Source organism: Balaenoptera ricei, chromosome 1 (genome assembly GCF_028023285.1).
Source record: "Balaenoptera ricei isolate mBalRic1 chromosome 1, mBalRic1.hap2, whole genome shotgun sequence".
NCBI classification, from domain to species: Eukaryota; Metazoa; Chordata; class Mammalia; order Artiodactyla; family Balaenopteridae; genus Balaenoptera; species Balaenoptera ricei.
Genome location: NC_082639.1, coordinates 89,925,287 through 89,946,386, shown reverse-complemented (window position 1 = coordinate 89,946,386; position 21,100 = coordinate 89,925,287). Strand labels below are relative to the sequence as shown.

Genomic DNA, 21,100 nt, shown 5'->3' with positions numbered 1-21,100 from the left:
TTTTATTTATTTTCAAGATATTCAGTGCACTCAATGCTACATCCTTTTTTTCTCAACATAGATTTGGCCTGAAATAACTTCTTAACTTTCCTTGCCAGTTAATTCAAAAAAAGAAAAAGAAGAAAAGAAGTAGAAAGGATAGCATATAAGCAATGGTACTTTGAGAAGCTACAACCTATGGACCTATTTTGTCTCCCTGTTCACCTTATATCCCCAGTATCTAGCACAGTCCTGATACATAATAACTTCTTCGTGAATGGTTGTTTAAAAAATAATTATTTTACATTTAAATCATAACTATTTATTTTATCCTCTACCATATTTCAGAGAAAAACCCACTGCTACAAAAAGAAAGCAAAGTCATTTTTAGTTGAGATGTCAGAAGCCTTTAACCTCTGGTATAATTTCTGTCTTAATTCCTGGCCTAAACATTACAAAGCTTAGCAGTATCTCTTTGCCATATGGATACAATACTGGGTTAGAGCCAAATACCCCAGAAGCCAAGATACCCCAAGCCACCAATGCATTATCAGTATCTGGAAATGTTGATTCATGAGATTCATGGCATGAATCCTAGTCCCAGAGATTGTTCTTATTCAGATTTTACTAACCAATCCAACTCAATTCATACTAAAGTTATGTTGACATTAACTGAATCCAGAGGATCATTTAAACCCAGAAAACAAATCAACATCTAAAATATGCATATGCCTGAGAGAAATATGAGCTCTGTGTCTTCTTGCTTCGTCCAAACTATGCTTTAGCCTTCAGGCAATAGAGGCCACCTATGGCAAAGGGGCCAATTTTGCTGATAAGGTAGGTTAAAAACCACAGTTTGAGGTTTAATTTTACAGTTTGTCCCTCTAAAATGTTATATAAAACTTTGTAACTACAAAATCTCTATTCACTTTTAGTATCAGAACAACCTAACATCATCATAATTTCTTACTGATTGTGTTACCACTTGGTCATTTCCTCTGGGTATAAAGTTTTCTGGGGATGAACATTCCATTATGTTTACATTTCATATTTGGGATATTATATTGACTATATCCAGAACAAATTTAAACTGGCACCTGAGATTCTTTGTATTTTTTTTTCAAATGACCATGAAATATTATTCATCTTTAAAGGATATTTTTCAAGACATTTTAGACTAATTTTTCCTCTTACAGAAAGTAGGTATTCAACAGGAGCATATTTTTCCAAGGTCATAATCACTTACTATTTTGAAATAAAATGTACATTTCTACTTGAATCACATGATTAGTATCTTTTAGTACAGCTCCTCCAAATGTACTAACCAATGTTATCACTTACTAGCTTTTTTTAACATCTATATGAAGTAACTGATGAATGTTAAAATTCATAGTATGGATTCTAATTTTTTTTAAGATTAAAAGAACTAGAGAGAGATTACATTACCAATTGTAAGACAGAGCTAGAAGTTTAAAGAACACAATTTCAAACTAGTGCTTACGGTACTGAAACCAAATTAAAATGCAATAGTATTCACAGCTTCCAATTCTGGAGACTTACTTACATCTTCAATTTCCACCTACTTCCTAAATCTGCAAGGAAGCATGGCAAATAAAAATCTGGAAACGAGGGGCTTCCTTGGTGGCGCAGTGGTTGGGAGTCCGCCTGCCAATGCGGGGAACGCGGGTTCGAGCCCTGGTCGGGGAGGATCCCACATGCCACGGAGCAGCTGGGCCCGTGCGCCACAACTACTGAGGCTGCGCTCTGGAGCCCGCGATCCACAAGTACTGAATCCCGCATGCCAGAAATGCTGAGGCCCGTGCGCCCGGAGCCCGTGCTCCACAATGAGTGGACACCGCAGTGAGAGGCCCGTGCACCACAACGGAGAGTAGCCCCCACTCCCTGCAACTAGAGAAAAGCCTGCGTGCAGCAACGAAGGCCCAATGCAGCCAAAAATAAAATAAAAAATAAATTAATTTAAAAAAAAATCTGGAAACGCTCTTTCAATAGGCAGTATATAAATGTGACTTTTGCTTTTTAAATTTAATGTCTGCTTTTAAGTTTTTGCAACTATTTTAACTTTTTAAATTATAATTAAATATTGTATGTTCATGGCTAGAAAATTATATGCTTAAATAAAAAGGACCTGGAATAAGAAGCAACAGTCTCCTCCTGCAGCTCTGCTTTCCAGAGGCAATCACACTTAATTTTAGGGCTTCAGGTGGTGAAATTTATGGCTTCAGGTGGTTAATATGCTTTTTTCCACTTTTTTTTGGTTTATCAGTTTTGGATGTTGTTTACTGACTTTCTGCTCTGCAATGTGAGCATATAGATAGCCCAACCAAAGCCACTTTCTTTCTTGTTTCCTGATAATATGCTTTCATAACTATTCAGAGTCTAATCCTTATCAACTTTGTAACTTCAAGCCTTATATTTAAATATTTATTATTTTTTCCTCAACTCTAGGAAAACTCTCTAAACACCATATTTTTAAATACAAAGACAGTTATACTCCCATCTTTCTATCATTTCTTCTTTCAATTTTTACTTTTCTCACAGTGTGAACTTTACCTATGCTTTTATGTTATCATGGTTGGAAACATTTTGTCTTTTCGATAATCACAGAACAGATGAAATGTCTGTTAAATATTCTGTAATTAGTTCACAGCCTGATTCTACAAGTTAAACATGAGTGCTTGCATTATTATCACAATGCTTATGTTGTTCTTTGGAAGCTAAGTGGTGGACTTCAATGTCTCTAAGTCAAATGTCACATCAGTGCTATTCAAATGAGACTGTTACTAGAGTTAAGTTCAAATGAATTCTCCTCTTATGTACTCCAATAACTGCCTTCACCATAACCAGTTTCTTCCTAGAAGGTCTCATACAGTATTTCTATAGATTAATTCCTCTTATTTCTGAGACCACCCTCCTAGAGATTCTGTCCATTCTGGACTAACTGTTCTCAAGGCCTTCTGCACAGCTGTCATTCTGAAACAAGAAATCATATTTTCCTGATTTTCCACTGTCTGTATATTTGCTTATTGTGCTGCAATATAACCTCAAGTAACTTCTTAAAAAAGAGTGCATTGTAGGTAAACTTTGAAGTTTGCAAGTCAGAAAATATCCTTATTCTCTCTTCCCCTGATTTTTCTTCCTAAATACAAAGGCACTGATTATTATCTTCAAGCATCCAGGATTCATGAAAAGCCAATATCAGTCTAGTTCTTATTTGTCTGCATGTGTCCAGGTCACACATTTTCTGTGAAAAGATCCAATTTCTTCACTTCATTCAGTATCTTCTAAAATTTCACAGTAATTTTTTTAGGAGTAAATATTTTTTTCATTTATTATGGTATAGGCTTTTATTCCAAATATTTAGGTTTTGTATCTGGGGAAATTCCCTGAATAATTTCTTTGATAATTTTCTTTACTCTTTTTCTCTCTCCTCTCATTCTAGAAAATTGCTTTTCAGATGTTGGAGCTTCTGGATCAATCCTATATGCATCCATATATTTTGTCTTATTTTCATTTTTATCTTTTTCTTTTAATTTTGGGGAAAACTCTTTTTATCTTCCAACCCATTATTTTTTAAAATGAAATCTGTAAGCATTGTACTAATGTATACTGTCAAGAGTGCCTTTTCCCCACAGTTTTGCCAACAGAATTTGTTATCAAATTTTTGGAATTTTGTCAATCTGATAGGTGATGTGTATCTCAGTATGGTTTTTAAATCTTCTTTATTGAACTAAATTTTCATACAGTAAAATGGACTCATTTTAATTGTATACTTCAAAGAGTTTTGACAAATGTATATACCTGAGGAACCAACACCCCCAATTAAGATATAGAACATTTTCATTGCTCCAAAAAAAATTAAAAAAATTAAAAAATGAAATCATATCTTTAATTTCCAGTAGATCTTTTGTGTTTTCCTTTCACAGTATATAGTCTACAATATACAAATCTCTTTAAAGACACTAGGATTTCTTCTGCTCTCTGAATTATCTCTCTTTTTATGGTGGTCTGGTTTTTCTGCACATTTACGTTGGTCATTCTTATTGTAAGCTTTTCAAAAACATATGCTAATCCTTGTTTAACCACTGATTGTTTTAAAGATTTGAACAATAAATCTGCTTGGAAACTCTGTATTTAGGTAGGACTGGACACTTCATTCCATGGTGAGTAGGCAAGGAAACTACCAATGTCAGAATGCAAGAACCTTTGTTCTGGAGCTCCAATGCTTTCATAAGTTGGCCTAAGTCTCATCAGGCAATTAACACAGTTTTGTAGATTTTTTAAACTGCCTTCTGGGGTCCCACATCAAGGATGAATATGGTATCAATTGCTCTTAAGCAATTCTTTCAGTGATGTTCTTGTTTTCCGGGTCCTATCTCACCTGTGACATCCTTTATACCCATGTTTCTGAATCCCTAACTTTTTAAACAATTTTTTGTTATACAAGTTTCAGGGGTACAGCATTATAATTCAACATCTTTATATACTACAAAGTGATCATCACCACAAGTCTAGTTATCATCTATCACCAAACAGCTGACCCCCTTCACTTATTTCTCCCACACCTCAAACCCTTCCCCTCTGGGAGACACTATCTGATCTCTGTATCTATCAGTTTGCTTTTGTGTTATTTTGTTTGTTCGTTTGTTTTGTTTTTTAGATTCCACATATGAGTGAAATCATAAGGTATTCGTCATTCTCTGTCTGAATTTTTCACGTGGCATAATACCTTCAAGGTCCATCCACATTGTCATAAATGACAGGGTTTCTTTTTTATGGCTATGTAGTATTCCACTGTGCATACTTCTTTATCCGTTCATCCATTGATGGACAATTAGGTTGTTTTCATATAATGGATATTGTAAATAATACTGCAATGAACACAGGGGTGCATATATCTTTTCAAATTACTGTTTTCATACTCTTTGGATAAACACCCAGATGTAGAATAGCTTAGTCATATGGTAATACTCTTCTTATTTTTTTTGAGAAATCACTATACTATTTTCCATAGTGTCTGCACAAATTTAGTCCCACCAACAGTGTAAAAATGTTCCCTTATCTTCATATTCTCTCCAATATCAGTTATTTCTTATCTTTTCAATAATAGTCATTCTAACAGGCATAAGTTGATATCTCATTGTGGCTCTGATTTGCATTTCCCTAATAATTAATGATGTTGAACATCTTTCATATTCCTATCGGCCATCTGTATATTTTCTTTGGCAAACTGTCTATTCAGATCCTCTGCCCATTTTTAATCAGCTTGTTTTTTTTTGTTGTTGAGCTGTATGAATTTTTATATGTTTTAGATATTTTTTATATGTTTTGGATATTAACTCCTTATCAGATAGATGATTTGCAAATATCTTCTCCCATTCAGCAGGTTGCCTTCTGGTTTTGATGATGGTTTCCATGCTGTGCAGAAGCTTTTTAGTTTGATGCAGTCTCATTAGCTTATTTTTGCTTTTGTTTCCCTTGCCTTTGGAGTCAGAGTCACAAAAACACGGCTAAGACCAATAGCAATGAGGTTACCACCTACAGTTTTTCCTAGAAATTTAATGGTTTCAGGTCTTACATTTAAGTCTTTAAACCATTTTGAGTTCATTTTTGTGTGTGATGTAAGATAGTGGTCTAGTTTCATTTTTTGCATACGGCTGGCCAGTTTTCCCAACACCATTTATTGAAGACTATTCTTTCTCCACTGTATGTTCTTTGCTCCCATGCTATAAATTAATTTTCCATATATGTGTGAATTTATTTCTGGGCTCTCAACTCTGTTCCATTGATCTGTGTGTGTGTGTTTCATGCCAATACCATAATGTTTTGATTATAACAGCTTTGTAGTATAGTTTAAAATCAGTGAGCGTGATACCTCCATCTTTATTCTTCTTTCTCAAAATTGTTTTGGCTATTGAGGATCTCTTTGGTTCTGTACACATTTTAGAATTATTTGTTCTAGTTCTATGAAATATGCCATTGGAGTTTTGATAGGGATTTGCACTGAATCTGTAGATTGCTTTGGGTAGTATGGACATTTTAATAACAATATTAACTCTTCCAATCCTTGATCATGGAATATCTTTCCAGTTATTTGTGTCTTCTTCAATTTCTTTCATCAGTGTCTTACGGTTTTCAGTGTGCAGCTTGTTCACCTCTTTGGTTAAATTTATTTCTAGGTATTTTATTCTTTCTAACACAAATGTAAAAGGGATTTAAAAAAAATTTTTTTTTCTGATAGTTCTCTATTAGCATAAGGAAATGCCACAAATTTCTGTATATTGATTTTGTATCCTGCAACATTACTGAACTTATTTATCCATTCTAACAGTTTTTCTCTTTTTTTGGGGTGGAGTCTTTAGGATTTACTCATACAGTACTGTGTCATCTGAAAACAGTGACAGTTTTACTTCTTTCTTATTGATTTAGCTGTCTTTTAATATATTTTTTCTTCCTAATTGCTGGGGCTAGGACTTCCAATACTATGTTGAATAGAAGTGCTAATAGTGGGCATCCTTGTCTTGTTCCTGATCTGAGAGGAAAAGCTTTAAGATTCTTACCATTGAGTATGGTGTTAGCTGTGGGTTTGTCATATATGACCTTTATTATGTGGAGGTATGTTCCTTCTATAATCACTTTATTGAGAGTTTTTATCATAAATGGATGTTGGATTTTGTCAAAAGATTTTTCTGCATCTATTAAGATGATCATACAATTTTTATGCTTCATTTTGTTAATGTGATGTATCACATTGATTTGTGGATGTTGATCCATCCTTGCATCCCGGAAATAAATCTTGCTTAACCATCGTGTATAATCCTTTTAATGTATTATTGGATTCAGTTTGCTAATATTGTGTTGGGGATTTTTACATCTATGTTCATCAAGGATATTGGCCTGTAATCTTCTTTTTTGTGTTGTCCCTGTCTGCCTTTGGTATCAGACATACTGGCTTTGTAAAACGTGTTTGGAAGATTTCTCTCCTCCTCACTTTTTTGGAAGAGTTTGACAAGGATAGGTATTAAATCTTCTTTTAATGTTTTGTAGAATTTTCGAGTGAAGCTGTCTGGTCCTTGGCTTTTGTTTGTTGAGAGCTTTTTTATTATAGTTTCAACCTCCTTAGTAGTAATCTTTGATTCAGATTTTCTATTTCTTCATGACTCAGTCTTGAAAAATTGTATGTTTCCAGGGATGTATCCATTTCCTCCAGGTTATCCAATTTGTTGGCATATAACTGTTTGTAGTAGTCTCTTACGATCCTTTGTATTTCTATGGTATCAGTTGTAATTTCTTCTCTTTTATTGCTGATTTTATTTATTTGAGCCCTCTCTTTTTCTCTTGGTTAGTCTAGCTAAAGGTTTGCTGGTTCTGTCTTTTCAAAGAACTGGCTCTTAGTTTCATTGATCTTTTCTATTATTTTTTTAGACTCCATTTATTTCTACTTTGATCTTTATTATTTCCTTCATTCTACTAATTTTGGGCTTCATTTGTTCTTCTTTTTCTAGTTCCTTTAGGTGTCAAATCAGATTGCTTATTTGGGATTTTTCTTGTTCCTTGAGGTAGGCTTCATTGCTATGAAATTTCCCCTTAGAACCAGTTTTGCTGCATCCCATAGATTTTGGTGTGTCATATTTTTATTTTCATTTGTCTCTAGATATTTTCTGATTTCGCCATTAATTTCCTCAATAACAAACTGGTTATTCAGAAGTATGTTGTTGTTACTTCATGATTATTTCCCCTTTTTATCTTCTGATTGATTTCTGGCTTCACACTATTGTGGTCAGAGAAGATGTTTGACATGATTTCACTCTTCTTGAATTGACTGACACTTGTTTTGTGACCTAACATGTGATCTATCCTGGAGAATGTCCCACATGCACTAGAGAAGAAGGTGTATTCTGATGCTTTTGAATAGAATGTTTGGATATTTCTATTAAACCCATCTGGTCTAATGTGTCATTTCAGTCCAACATTTCGTTATTGATTTTTGTGTCTGTAATGGATTTTTGTATCCATTACTGTAAATGGGGTTTAAAGTTCCCTACTATTATTGTATTGCTTTCAATTTTTCCCTTTAAGCCCATTAATATTTGTTTTATATATCTAGGAGCTCCTCTGTTGGGTGGCTATACATTTATAAATGTTACATTTTCTTGTTGGATTTACCGTTATCATTATGTACTGCCCTTCTTTGTCTTCTATTACAGTTTTTGGTTTAAAGTCTATTTTGCCTGATATGAGTATGACTACTACGGCATTCTTTTCATTTCCATTTGAACAAAATATTTTTTCCATCCCTTCACCTTGTTTGTGTGTGCCCTTACTTCTGAAGTGAGCCTCTTGTAGACAGCGTATAGATGGGTCTTGCTTTTTTATCCATTCAGCCACTCTATGTCTTTTGATTGGCGAATTTAGTCTATTTACATTTAAAGTAATTATTGACAGGTGTGTACTTACTGACATTTTTGTACACTGTTTCTGGCTTTTCTTGTGGTTCCTCTCTGTTCCTTTCTCTCCTTCTCTCTTTCCTTCTGTTTTGGCAATTTTCTTTAGCGTTATGTTTAAATTCCTTTCTCATTTTCCTTTTTGTATTTACTGTAAGTTTTTTCTTTGTGATTACCTTGTGGTCCTCATAAAAACATAGTATGTTAATAGCTGTCTTTTTTCAGGTGGCAGCAACTTAAATTTGAACATATTCCAAATCTTTATTTTTTCACACTCACCCTCCCTCATATTTTATACCTCTGATGACACATTTCACTCCTTTAACGTCTGCTTATCTAAGAAATTCTTGATCTCTCCTTTAAATTTGAATGATAACCTTGTTGGTTAGAGAATTCTTGGTTGAAAGGTTTCTTTCCTTTTAGTACTTTGAATATGTAATGCCCCTCCCTTCTGGCATGTACAGTTTCTGCTGAAAAATCTTCTCATAGACTTAAGGGATTTCCCTTGTATGCAACAAGTTGTTTTTCTCTTGCTGCTTTTAGAATTCTCTCTTATGCTTAACTTTTACCATTTTAATTATGTGTTTTGGTGTATCTTTGGGTTCATCTTATTTGGAACTCTCCAGGCTTCCTGGACCTGGATGCCTGTTTCATTCCCCAGATTAGGAAATTTTCAGCCACTCTTTCTTCAAATAATTTTTCTGGCCCTTTCTCTTGCTTCCTCTTCTGAGATGCCTATAATGGAAATGTTATTCCACTTGATATTGTCCCAAAGGCCCCTTACGGTAACTACACTTTTTAAAATGCTTTATTCATTTTGCTGCTCTGTCTGGGTGAGTTTCATTGTTTTGTCTTCCAGTTCCTTGATTCCTTCTTATTCCTTAACTGGTTTGCTGTTGAACCCTTCTAGGTTATTTTTCTATTTCCGTTATAACTTCTGTTTGGTACTTTTCTTATGCTTCCTCTCTCTTTGATGAAGCTCTGTGTTCATCTATTCTTCTCCCAAGTTCAGTAAGCATTTTTATGACTATTAATTTGCACTTTTTATCACGTAGATTGCTTACGTTCATTTCATTTAGTTCTTTTCCTGAGACTTTGTCTTGTTCTTTCTAGTAGAACATGTTCCTCTATCTCATTTTGCCCAATTCTCTGTATGTGTTTCTATGTATTAGGTAAATAAGATATTTCTCCTAGTCTTGAAGGAGTGACCCTATTTAGGACATGTCCTCAGGGGTTCAGAGGCACAATCCTGCCTGGCCACCAGGCACTTCAGTCGTGTCCCCTATTTGGGCTGCATGCACCCCACCATTATTGTGGGTGCGACCTGCTAGTGGACAGTTCTACTCCTTGAAACAGCTGTGGGACCTGGCCATAGCTGCTTCTATGTACTGGTTGGTGGGGCTAGGACTCAGACCACCTATGGACCCAGCCGCAGCTGCTGCAAGGCACAGGTTGGCAGGGATATTGCTTGGTCAGCCGTGAGGCCTAGCCAAGGCACAGGGGTGGGTGGGGGTTTCAGAGGGATGCATCCACTGGCACTAACAGGTTAGAGGAAGAACTGCAAAATGGCAACCACCAGCACTGGCATTAGCAAGGTAGCCTGAGACTGCAAAATTGCTCCCACCAGTGTCTCAGTCTCCAAGTAGTATCCCAACTGCTTTCTACCTCTCCAGAAGATGCTTAAAAATTAGGAAGTGGGTCCCCTTCACCTTTGGTTCACAAGCTTTTCAAGGTGGTGCTTGATTTTTCCCTCAGCAAGAGGCCCCATCTGCCTTGTCTACCCATCTCAATGCTGTCCTTTTACCATTGGTTGTGGAGGCTCTGTTCATCCAGCTTTCAGGTCCCTTTCCAAGGGAATTATTCCATATGTAGTTGTACATTTGCTGTATCCATGGGAGAAGGTGAGTTCAGGATCTCCCTACATTGCTATCTTGAACACTCTTAGATGCTAAGTCCCTTATTTTTTTTATTTTTTTTATTCTTATTAGTCATCCATTTTATACACATCAGTGTATACATTTCAATCCCAATCTCCCAAATTATCACAACACCACCTCCACCCACTGCCACTTTCCCCCCTTACTGTCCATACATTTGTTCTCTACATCTGTGTCTCAATTTCTGCGCTGCAAACCAGTTCATCTGTACCATTTTTCTAGGTTACACATATATGTGTTAATATACGGTATTTGTTTATCTCTTTCTGACTTACTTCACTCTGTATGACAGTCTCTAGATCCATCCACATCTCTAAAAATGACCCAGTTTCATTCTTTTTTCTGGCTGAGTAATATTCCATTGTATATATGTACCACATCTTCTTTATCCATTTGTCTGTCGATGGGCATTTAGGTGGCTTCCATGACCTGGCTATTGTAAATAGCACTGCAATGAACATTGAGGTGCATGTGTCTTTTTGAATTATGGTTTTCTCTGGGTATACGCCCAGTAGTGGGACTGCTGGGTCATATGATAATTCTATTTTTAGTTTTTTAAGGAACCTCCATACTGTTCTCCATAGTGGCTGAATCAATTTACATTCCCACCAACAATGCAAGAGGGTTCCCTTTTCTCCACACCCTCTCCAGCATTTGTTGTTTGTAGATTTTCTGATGATGTCCATTCTAACTGGTGTGAGGTGATACCTCATTGTAGTTCTGATTTGCATTTCTCTAATAATTAGTGATGTTGAGCATCTTTTCATGTGCTTCTTGGTCATCTGTATGTCTTCTTTAGAGAAATGTCTATTTAGGTCTTCTGCCCATTTTTTGATTGGGTTGTTTGTTTTTTTAATATTGAGCTGCATGAGCTGTTTACATATTTTGGAGATTAATCTTTTGTCCGTTGATTCACTGGGAAATGTTTTCTCCCATTCTGAGGGGTGTCTTTTCATCTTCTTTATGGTTTCCTTTGCTGTGCAAAAGCTTTTAAGTTTCATTAGGTCCCATTTGTTTATTTTTGTTTTTATTTCCATTACTCTAGGAAGTGGATCAAAAAAGATCTTGCTGTGATTTATGTCAAAGAGTGTTCTTCCTATGTTCTCCTCAAAGAGTTTTATAGTGTCCGGTCTTACATTTAGGTCTCTAATCCATTTTGAGTTTTGTTTTGTTTTGTTTTTAATTTTATTTATTTATTTATTTATTTATGGCTGTGTTGGGTCTTCGTTTCTGTGCTAGGGCTTTCTCTAGTTGCGGCAAGTGGGGGCCACTCTTCATCGCGGTGCACGGGACTCTATCGCTGCCTCTCTTGTTGCAGAGCACAGGCTCCAGACGTGCAGGCTCAGCAGTTGTGGCTCACGGGCCTAGTTGCTCCGCGGCATCTGGGATCTTCCCAGACTATGGCTTGAACCCGTGTCCCCTGCATTGGCAGGCAGATTCTCAACCACTGCGCCACCAGGGAAGCCCTGAGTTTATTTTTGATTATGGTGTTAGGGAGTGTTCTAATTTCATTCTTTTACATGTAGCTGTCCAGTTTTCCCAGCACCATTTACTGAAAACACTGTCTTTTCTCCATTGTATATCCTTGCCTCCTTTGTCATAGATTAGTTGACCATAGGGGTGTGGGTTTATCTCTGGGCTTTCTATTTTGTTCCACTGATCTATATTTCTGTTTTTGTGCCAGTACCATATGTCTTCATTACTGTATCTTTGTAGTATAGTCTGAAGTCAGGGAGTGTGATTTCTCCAGCTCCGCTTTTTTCACTCAAGACTGCATTGACTATTCAGGGTCTTTTGTGTCTCCATACAAATTTTAAGATTTTTTTTCTAGTTCTGTAAAAAATGTCATTGGTAATTTGATAGGGATTGCACTGAATCTGTAGATTGCTTTGGGTAGTATAGTCATTTTCACAATATTGATTCTTCCAATCCAAGAACATGGTGTATCTCTCCATCTGTTGGTATCATATTTAATTTTTTTTCATCAGTGTCTTATAGTTTTCTGCATACAGGTCTTTTGTCTCCCTAGATAGGTTTATTCCTAGGTATTTTATTCTTTTTGTTGCAATGGTAAATGGGAGTGTTTCTGTAGTCTCTCTTTCAGATTTTTCATCATTAGTATATAGGAATGCAAGAGATTTCTGTGCATTAATTTTGTACCCTGCAACTTTACCAAATTCACTGACTAGCTCTAGTAGTTTTCTGGTGGCATCTTTAGGATTCTCTAGGCATAGTATCATGTCATCTGCAAACAGTGACAGTTTTACTTCTTCTTTTCCAATTTGTATCCCTTTTATTTCTTTTTCTTCTCTGATTGCCATGGCTAGGACTTCCAAATCTATGTTGAATAATAGTGGTGAGAGTGGACATCCTTGTCTCGTTCCTGATCTTAGAGGAAATGCTTTCAGTTTTTCACCATTGAGAATGATGTTTGCTGTGGGTTTGTCGTATATGGCCTTTATTATGTTGAGGTAGGTTTCCTCTATGCCCACTTTCTGGAGAGCTTTTATCATAAATCGGTGTTGAATTTTGTCAAAAGTTTTTTCTGCATCATTGAGATGATCGTATGGTTTTTATTCTTCAATTTGTTAATATGGTGTATCACATTGATTGATTTGCGTATATTGAAGAATCCTTGCATCCCTGGGATAAATCCCTCTTGATCATGGTGTATGATCCTTTTAATGTGTTGTTGGATTCTGTTTGTTAGTATTTTGTTGAGGATTTTTGAATCTATATTCATCAGTGATATTGGTCTGTAGTTTTCTTTTTTTATAGTATCTTTGTCTGGTTTTGGTATCAGGGTGATGGTGGCCTCATAGAATGAGTTTGGGAGTCTTCCTTCCTCTGCAATTTTTTGGAAGAGTTTGAGAAGGATGGGTGTTAGCTCTTCTCTAAATGTTTGATAGAATTCACCTGTGAAGCCATCTGGTCCTGGACTTTTGTTTGTTGGAAGATTTTTTTTTCTTTTTGGCTATTTTTTTCTTATTTTTTGGGCCATGCGGCATGTGGGATCTTAGTTCCCCAATCAGGGTTCATACCTGTGCCCCCTGCATTGGAAGTGCAGCATCTTAACCACTGGACCACCAGGGAAGTCCCTGTTGGAAGATTTTTAATCACAGTTTCAAGTTCATTACTTGTGATTGGTCTGTTTATACTTTCTATTTCTTCCTGATTCAGTCTTGGAAGGTTATACCTTTCTAAGAATTTGTCCATTTCTTCCAGGTTGTCCATTTTATTGGCATAGAGTTGCTTGTAGTAGTCTCTTAGGATGCTTTGTATTTCTGCGGTATCTGTTGTAACGTCTCCTTTTTCATGTCTAATTTAATTGATTTGAGTCCTCTCCCTCTTTTTCTTGATGAGTCTGGCTAATGGTTTATCAATTTTGTTTATGTTCTCAAAGAACCAGCTTTTAGTTTTATTGATCTTTGCTACTGCTTTCTTTGTTTCTTTTTCATTTATTTCTGCTCTGATCTTTATGATTTCTTTCCTTCTGCTAACTTTGGGTTTTGTTTGTTTTCTTTCTCTAGGTCCTTTAGGTGTAAGGTTAGATTGTTTATTTGAGATTTTTCTTGTTTCTTGAGGTAGGCTTGTATAGCTATAAACTTCCCTCTTAGAACTGCTTTTGCTGCCTCCCATAGGTTTTGGATCGTCGTGTTTTCATTGTCATTTGTCTCTAGGTATTTATTTATTACCTCTTTGATTTCTTCAGTGATCTCTTGGTTATTTAGTAATGTATTGTTTAGCCTCCATGTGTTTGTGTTTTTTATGTTTTTTTCCCTGTAATTGATTTCTAATCTCATAGCGTAGTGGTCAGAAAAGATGCTTGGTATGATTTCAATTTTCTTATATTTACTGAGGCTTGATTTGTGACCCAAGATGTGATCTATCCTGGAGAATGTTCTGTGAGCAGTTGAGAAGAAAGTGTAATCTGCTGTTTTTGGATGGAGTGTCCTATAAATATCAATTAAATCTATCTGGTCTATTGTGTCATTTAAACCTTCTGTTTCCTTATTAATTTTCTCTTTGGATGATCTGTCCATTGGTGTATGTGAGGTGTTAAAAGTCCCCCACTATGATTGTGTTACTGGCAATTTCCTCTTTTATAGCTGTTAGCAGCTGCCTTATGTATTGAGGTGCTCCTATGTTGGGTGCATATATATTCATAATTGTTATATCTTCTTCTTGGATTGATCCCTTGATCATTATGTAGTGTCCTTCATTGTCTCTTGTAACATTCTTTATTTTAAAGTCTATTTTACCTGATATGAGTATTGCTACTCCAGCTTTCTTTTGATTTCCATTTGCATGGAATATCTTTTTCCATCCCCTCACTTTCAGTCTGTATGTGTCCCTAGGTCTGAAGTGGGTCTCCTGTAGACAGCATATACACGGGTCTTGTTTTTGTATTCAACAAGCCTGTGTCTTTTGGTTGGAGCATTTAATCCATTCACGTTTAAGGCAATTTTGTATGTGCCTATGACCATTTTCTTAATTGTTTTGGGTTTGGTTTTGTAGGTCCTTTTCTTCTCTTGTGTTTTCCACTTAGAGAAGTTCCTTTAGCATTTGTTGTAGAGTTGTTTTTTTGGTGCTGAATTCTCTTAGCTTTTGCTTGTCTGTAAAGCTTTTGATTTCTCCATTGAATCTGAATGAGATCCTTGCTGAGTAGAGTAATCTTGGTTGTAGGTTCTTCCCTTTCATCACTTTAAGTATATCATGCCACTCCCTTCTGGCTTGTAGAGTTTCTGCTGAGAAATCAGCTGTTAACCTTATGGGAGTTTCCTTGTATGTTATTTGTCATTTTACCCTTGCTGCTTTCAATAATTTTTCTGTTTAATTTTTGCCAATTTGATTACTATGTGTCTCGGCGTGTTTCTCCTTGAGTTTATCCTGTATGGGACTCTCTGTGTTTCCTGGACTTGGGTGGCTATTTCCTTTCCCATGTTAGGGAAGTTTTCGACTATAATCTCTTCAAATATTTTCTCTGGCCCTTTCTCTCTCTCTTGTCCTTCTGGTACCCTTATAATGCAAATGTTGTTGCGTTTAATGTTGTCCCAGAGGTCTCTTAGGCTGTCTTCATTTCTTTTCATTCTTTTTTCTCTATTCTGTTCCACAGCAGTGAATTCCACCATTCTGTCTTCCAGGTCACTTACCTGTTCTTCTGCCTCAGGTATTCTGCTATTGATTCCTTCTAGTGTAGTTTTCATTTATTTTATTGTTCATCTCTGTTTGTTTGTTCTTTAATTCTTCTATGTCTTTGTTAAACATTTCTTGCATCTTCTTGATCTTTGCCTCCATTCTTTTTCGAAGGTCCTGGATCATCTTCACTATCACTATTCTGAATTCTTTTTCTGCAATCAAATCCCGCTGCCTTCAAAGTCTGATTCTCTAGGAATTCCTCCTCCCATTGCGGGACCCCCAGGTTGGGAATCCTGACGTGGGGCTCAGAACCTTCACTCTAGTGGGTGGACTTCTGTGGTATAATTGTTCTCCAGTTTGTGAGTCACCCACCCAGCAGTTATGGGATTTGATTTTATTGTGAATGCGCCCCTCCTACAGTCTCATTGTGGCTTCTCCTTTGTCTTTGGATGTGGGGTATCTTTTTTAGTGAGTTCCAGTGTCTTCCCATCGACGACTGTTCAGCAGTTAGCTGTGATTCTGGTGTTCTCGCAAGAGGGAGTGAGGTCACGTCCTTCTACTCCACCATCTTCGAAGACAATTTTAATAAAAATGACCTAGGACAACTTTAAGCAGTGTAGTATATCAGTAACCCTTGCAACTGCTACAGGCTTCTTTCCTCCACACTGTTTCCAAGACAAGGCTGCGTGTCCTCTAAGAGCCGCTTCCTAAAATAGTCCTCAGGTATATTATGTTAAAAGACAAAGGTTCCTCCCATTTGGTTAAAAAATCCACCTATGAAATCCAACTATGCTCCACTTATAGGAAACATATCTATCTCCCAAGGCTCCAGTAAAGAGTCATAATATGTATGGTAAATCCTTTTAATTTAATCAGTTCTCCTACCACGTGCACATCACGGCAAGGTGTCCCTTACTTTCCTTCAAGGCAGAGCAGCTCCATCCTCAGCTCTTATCTCCTCTGCTTAGACACTAGTGCATCTTATTTCATCCTACACCTTTAACTACCACTCTCCATCACTTTCTGCCTTCCAGAAATTTGTTAAAAATTTCTTCTCCGGGCTTCCCTTGTGGTGCAGTGGGGTTTCCCTAGTGGCGCAGTGGTTAAGAATCCACCTGCCAATGCAGGGGACATGGATTCGAGCCCTGGTGCAGGAAGATCCCACATGTCGCAGAGCAACTAAGCCTATGCACCACAACTACTGAGCCTGCGTGTTACAACTACTGAAGCCCGCACGCCTAGAGCCCATGCTCCACAACGAGGAGCCACCACAATGAGAAGCCCACATGCCACAACAAAAAATAGCCCCCGCTCACTGCAACTAAAGAAAACCTGCACATAGCAACGAGGACCCAACGCAGCCAAATATAAATAAATAAATAAATTTATTTTAAAAAGAAAAGTTTATTCTCCACTAATGGCTCTGTACCATTCTCTTTGCTTTGGGTTTTTTCCCCCATGTTTTACTCCTTTACTATCATTTTAATGAGATTTTGCAAAATAAAGGAGATAAAAGCACCATCATCTTAGCCAGTTACTTTTCATATTTTACCTATTTTTGCTATTTGTATTCTGTTCAACAAAAGTATTTATTATTCATGCATAAGGAAAAAGTCACATATTTTATTTGTGGTGTTTTTTAGGGGGAGCGATATCTTTCTATTTATTTCAGTATACTTATAGTTTAAATTTTCATGCACTTACCATTGTGAATTTAGAAATATTTATGTAGGCCATCATTAAAGATCATATTACTTTCACTTATTTAGTGCATTCAGAGAATATACGCAACTTATATTCTTTCAGGATACATTTACTTTTTTCTAGTTCAAACTGATACTATTTTATTCACATATTGTTCATGTGTTTATACCAAGTTGAGCTAATATATTCTAAACAGGTTTAACTGAAGATCTTGCTATTCAATATAGATAATGCCATAAAGACTTCTGATTTGCTCAGTTTATCAGGTCTTAGGAAGTTATAAAGTAATTCCTTTATATAAAATATATAAAGATGCTATCACATCTAGTTTCTTCAAAAAAGAAGAAAAAATATATTCGGTTTAGGTTTCATGAAAAGCTGGAGATTACTAAATGTGTAGTTATCACTGAAGTAATAGCACAAAATATGTTATCGTTCATCCTCTTTCTAACTGCATGGCTTAGTATTCTGCCAGTTACAAATTATTCTTATGAGGCACATAGAGAAAAATGAGGCAAAATAAGCCCTAAGTTACAATTAGTTTTGTCCTTTATTTGTTTTGGGGATCTGTTATTTCCCTTCCAAACACACAGGAACTGACAGGCACTAAGTAGAAATTTATCAGTTCTAAGGATAGGCAGAGGAGGATCTAAGAAACACGAGCCATATAGAACAATTTTTTTAAGTAAAAAAAGAACACAAAGAAAAAAGGAGTATAAATGGATAGGAAAATTTCTTTGTTTAGACCAAAAGTCAACATTTACAGGCACTCATACTGCCTTTCACAATGTGTACAATAAATCACTTTTAAATTATTCTGTTGTAAAAATCTCACAAAATCCCTGGGTTTCTTTTTGGTTTAGACTTTGGCATTTATGAAGTCCAAGCTTTTCCTAAGATTTTATTCATAGATAGAGTGATAAAAAATATAATTTTTCAAGAAAGTCACTAATTTTTTATCATGTATTACATCAATTGATACTACATCTTTCACTGCATGGGACTACAGGGTATGAGGGCTTGAGTTTTGTGGGATTTTTTCCCTGTACCTTTAGGGCTGCTCTATCAGGCTTGCACAAGGCATTTACCTTTCAAAACTCTACGTCTTTCAGGTAGATTGTGATTACATTTTTATTATTATATTCTATAAATGTAACTTTCACAGGAGCTGCTCATTTACCAATACAAACTGAAAATCGACTTAACAGAGTTCTTTCTGGCTTGCATAAGTAGTCCAAAGTCTCAAAGCATGAGCAGAGAGGGTCAGGTGAAGGGAAGCTGATGATCAGGTAAACAGCGTCATGGAAAATTTAATTTTGCTGACTTCTTTACTTAGAAGAAGCAGCTGAACTGGTATAATGATAATGACGTTCCTCATTTATTTCTTTCCAGATTGTATAAATAATTTCCCATTTTAAAATTCCACACTTTAGATTTAGAGCACTGAAAAAGCAACTACTCATGGTTCAAATTATAGTTAAATGTATAGCATCCAACATGAATGATCATTTATTCAGAATGTGATATTAATTCTATTTGCTTTGTTTTAGGACTCCTTTCTTTGCTCTTGGTGTAAGTATGTGTGTTGGAATCATTGGCCATGTTCACCCAACATGTTCATGTTACTCTAATTTCAGCATGTGGCAAATTGATGAAAATCACAGGCCCAGTTACAATCAAGACATCTGGAACCCGATTTGGCGCTTGGATGACAGATCCCTTAGCATCTGAAAAAAATAACAGAGTATGTTGCTTCCTCAAATGCCTTTGCTTAGAATTATGTTTTATTTAAGCTTTATGCCTACTAGACTATCCATTTTTTTTTCAGGGATATAGTTTCACCTTGAAAAGTGTTACACTGTTTGCAAATATTTTCAGTTTGATAATATTAACATATCTACAGATACATGGCAAACTTATTTTAGTAAAATGTTCTATCCTATAATTCATCAGTATAGTGAGTCTAATTTTTTATTGGTTGGTCCTGTTTTATGCTTGAAAAGGGGTAGTTACAAGTATACCAAATTTTCTGTATATTCCTTCTAAAATTTGCTCCTTAGTGTGAAAAAAAACACTAAATAAGTAAAAAAGCTCAAGAGCTAACCAATTCACTAAACAAGCTAAAATATACCTAGAATCTAGGGGTAATTTTAAAGAAAACAGCATAGAGGGTATTTGGCAATGCCTGTATTATGCAAATCAATATACTAGAGACTTACCATAGCTCCATTTATGTTCTATTACAGAACTCAGTATACATTAGGATTCTCACGGGTTACATCCAAGCAAGTTTAGTAGCTAAATTAGTAAAATTATTTCATTAAAAGGTGGTTGTACCTATAAGCTGGTCCAATGAACAAGTATTACTAGAAGGTTCTGTGGTATACATAAAGGAAAAATAAGTTGAATGTGCAAAATTAAGCCATATATTTTTCAGAGCAAGGGATGGACTAAATAAATTTTCTGAACGTGATGTTTTTTGCAGTTAATCAAATTGATCAGGTAAATGAACTAATCAAATTGATCAGGTAAATGAACAAAGTGATGTGATTTGCATTGATATATGTTTGATTCACTCAGTGATATGCACTGAATGGTAAAAAATTTTTAAAACAACAAAAAATGAAAGGACAAAAAGCAAATCAACTTCAAGGCAGTACATTTAGTTGTTTGCTTTCCACACAGACCATGTCACTATTTTTGCCAAAGCCTGCAGTACTATCACACTGCAGCAGGTTAAGTGGTAAGAGAATCTTCCAGAGCCTGAGAATGACAATATTAATATGCGCTGATTCTCACTGTCCTTATTTTGGAATTCTCAAAAAAGTACAGAATTTAATTACTCCATTTTTTCCTTCTTTCCAGGTTTGGTACATGGACAGTTATACTAACAATAAAATTGTCCGTGAGTACAAATCAATTGCAGACTTTGTCAGCGGGGCCGAATCGAGGACATACAACCTCCCTTTCAAATGGGCAGGAACTAACCACGTTGTCTACAATGGCTCACTCTATTTTAACAAGTATCAGAGTAACATCATCATCAAATACAGCTTTGATATGGGGAGAGTGCTTGCCCAAAGAAGCCTGGAGTATGCTGGTTTTCACAACGTTTACCCTTACACATGGGGTGGGTTCTCTGACATCGACTTAATGGCTGATGAAATCGGGCTGTGGGCTGTGTATGCAACTAACCAGAATGCAGGCAATATTGTCATCAGCCAACTTAACAAAGATACCTTGGAGGTAATGAAGAGCTGGAGCACTGGCTATCCCAAGAGAAGTGCGGGGGAATCCTTCATGATCTGTGGGACACTGTATGTCACCAACTCCCACTTAACTGGAGCCAAGGTGTATTATTCCTATTCCACCAAAACCTCCACATATGAGTACACGGACATTCCCTTTCATAACCAATACTTTCACATATCCATGCTTGACTACAATGCAAGAGATAGAGCTCTTTATGCCTGGAACAATGGTCACCAGGTCCTATTCAATGTCACCCTTTTCCACATCATTAAGACTGAGGATGACACATAAGCAAACGTAATTTGTGTTCATTGATCTAAACTGTGTCATCTGTGATAAACTCTATAGGACCCCTTCTGGTTTTTCTTTATAATAACTTTCATCATTTCTCCAAAGCATTTTTTGTTATAAAGTTGGTGTTTCAAAAAACATCTGAGCCTGTATAAACTAACCTGTTGGAAACATCTTAACTCCTAAATTTACAAGGCCTGTCATGTTCTTGTCATGAAAAGCACTAAAATGAGGTTAAATGGCTAAAGTCATAGTTTTACAAAAGATTAATGATCTGCCTTATATTAGAGTCAGAGATTAATGGTGGCTTAAATGCATGAATTTTTTTTTTTTTAA

At 36.1% G+C, this 21,100-nt stretch overlaps 1 protein-coding gene across 2 annotated transcripts in view; it reads left to right on the top strand.

Moving 5' to 3' along the window:
* The window catches only part of OLFM3 (olfactomedin 3), a 53,573-nt gene extending 32,809 nt beyond the window's left edge, over positions 1-20,764 (top strand). For both annotated transcript variants that reach the window (XM_059900604.1, XM_059900612.1), the window contains 2 exons: positions 18,859-18,965; positions 20,087-20,764. In XM_059900604.1, coding sequence (XP_059756587.1) covers positions 18,859-18,965; positions 20,087-20,764 — 785 coding nt within the window. The remainder of the gene's footprint in view (positions 1-18,858; positions 18,966-20,086) is intronic.
* Positions 20,765-21,100: the final 336 nt, after the last annotated feature.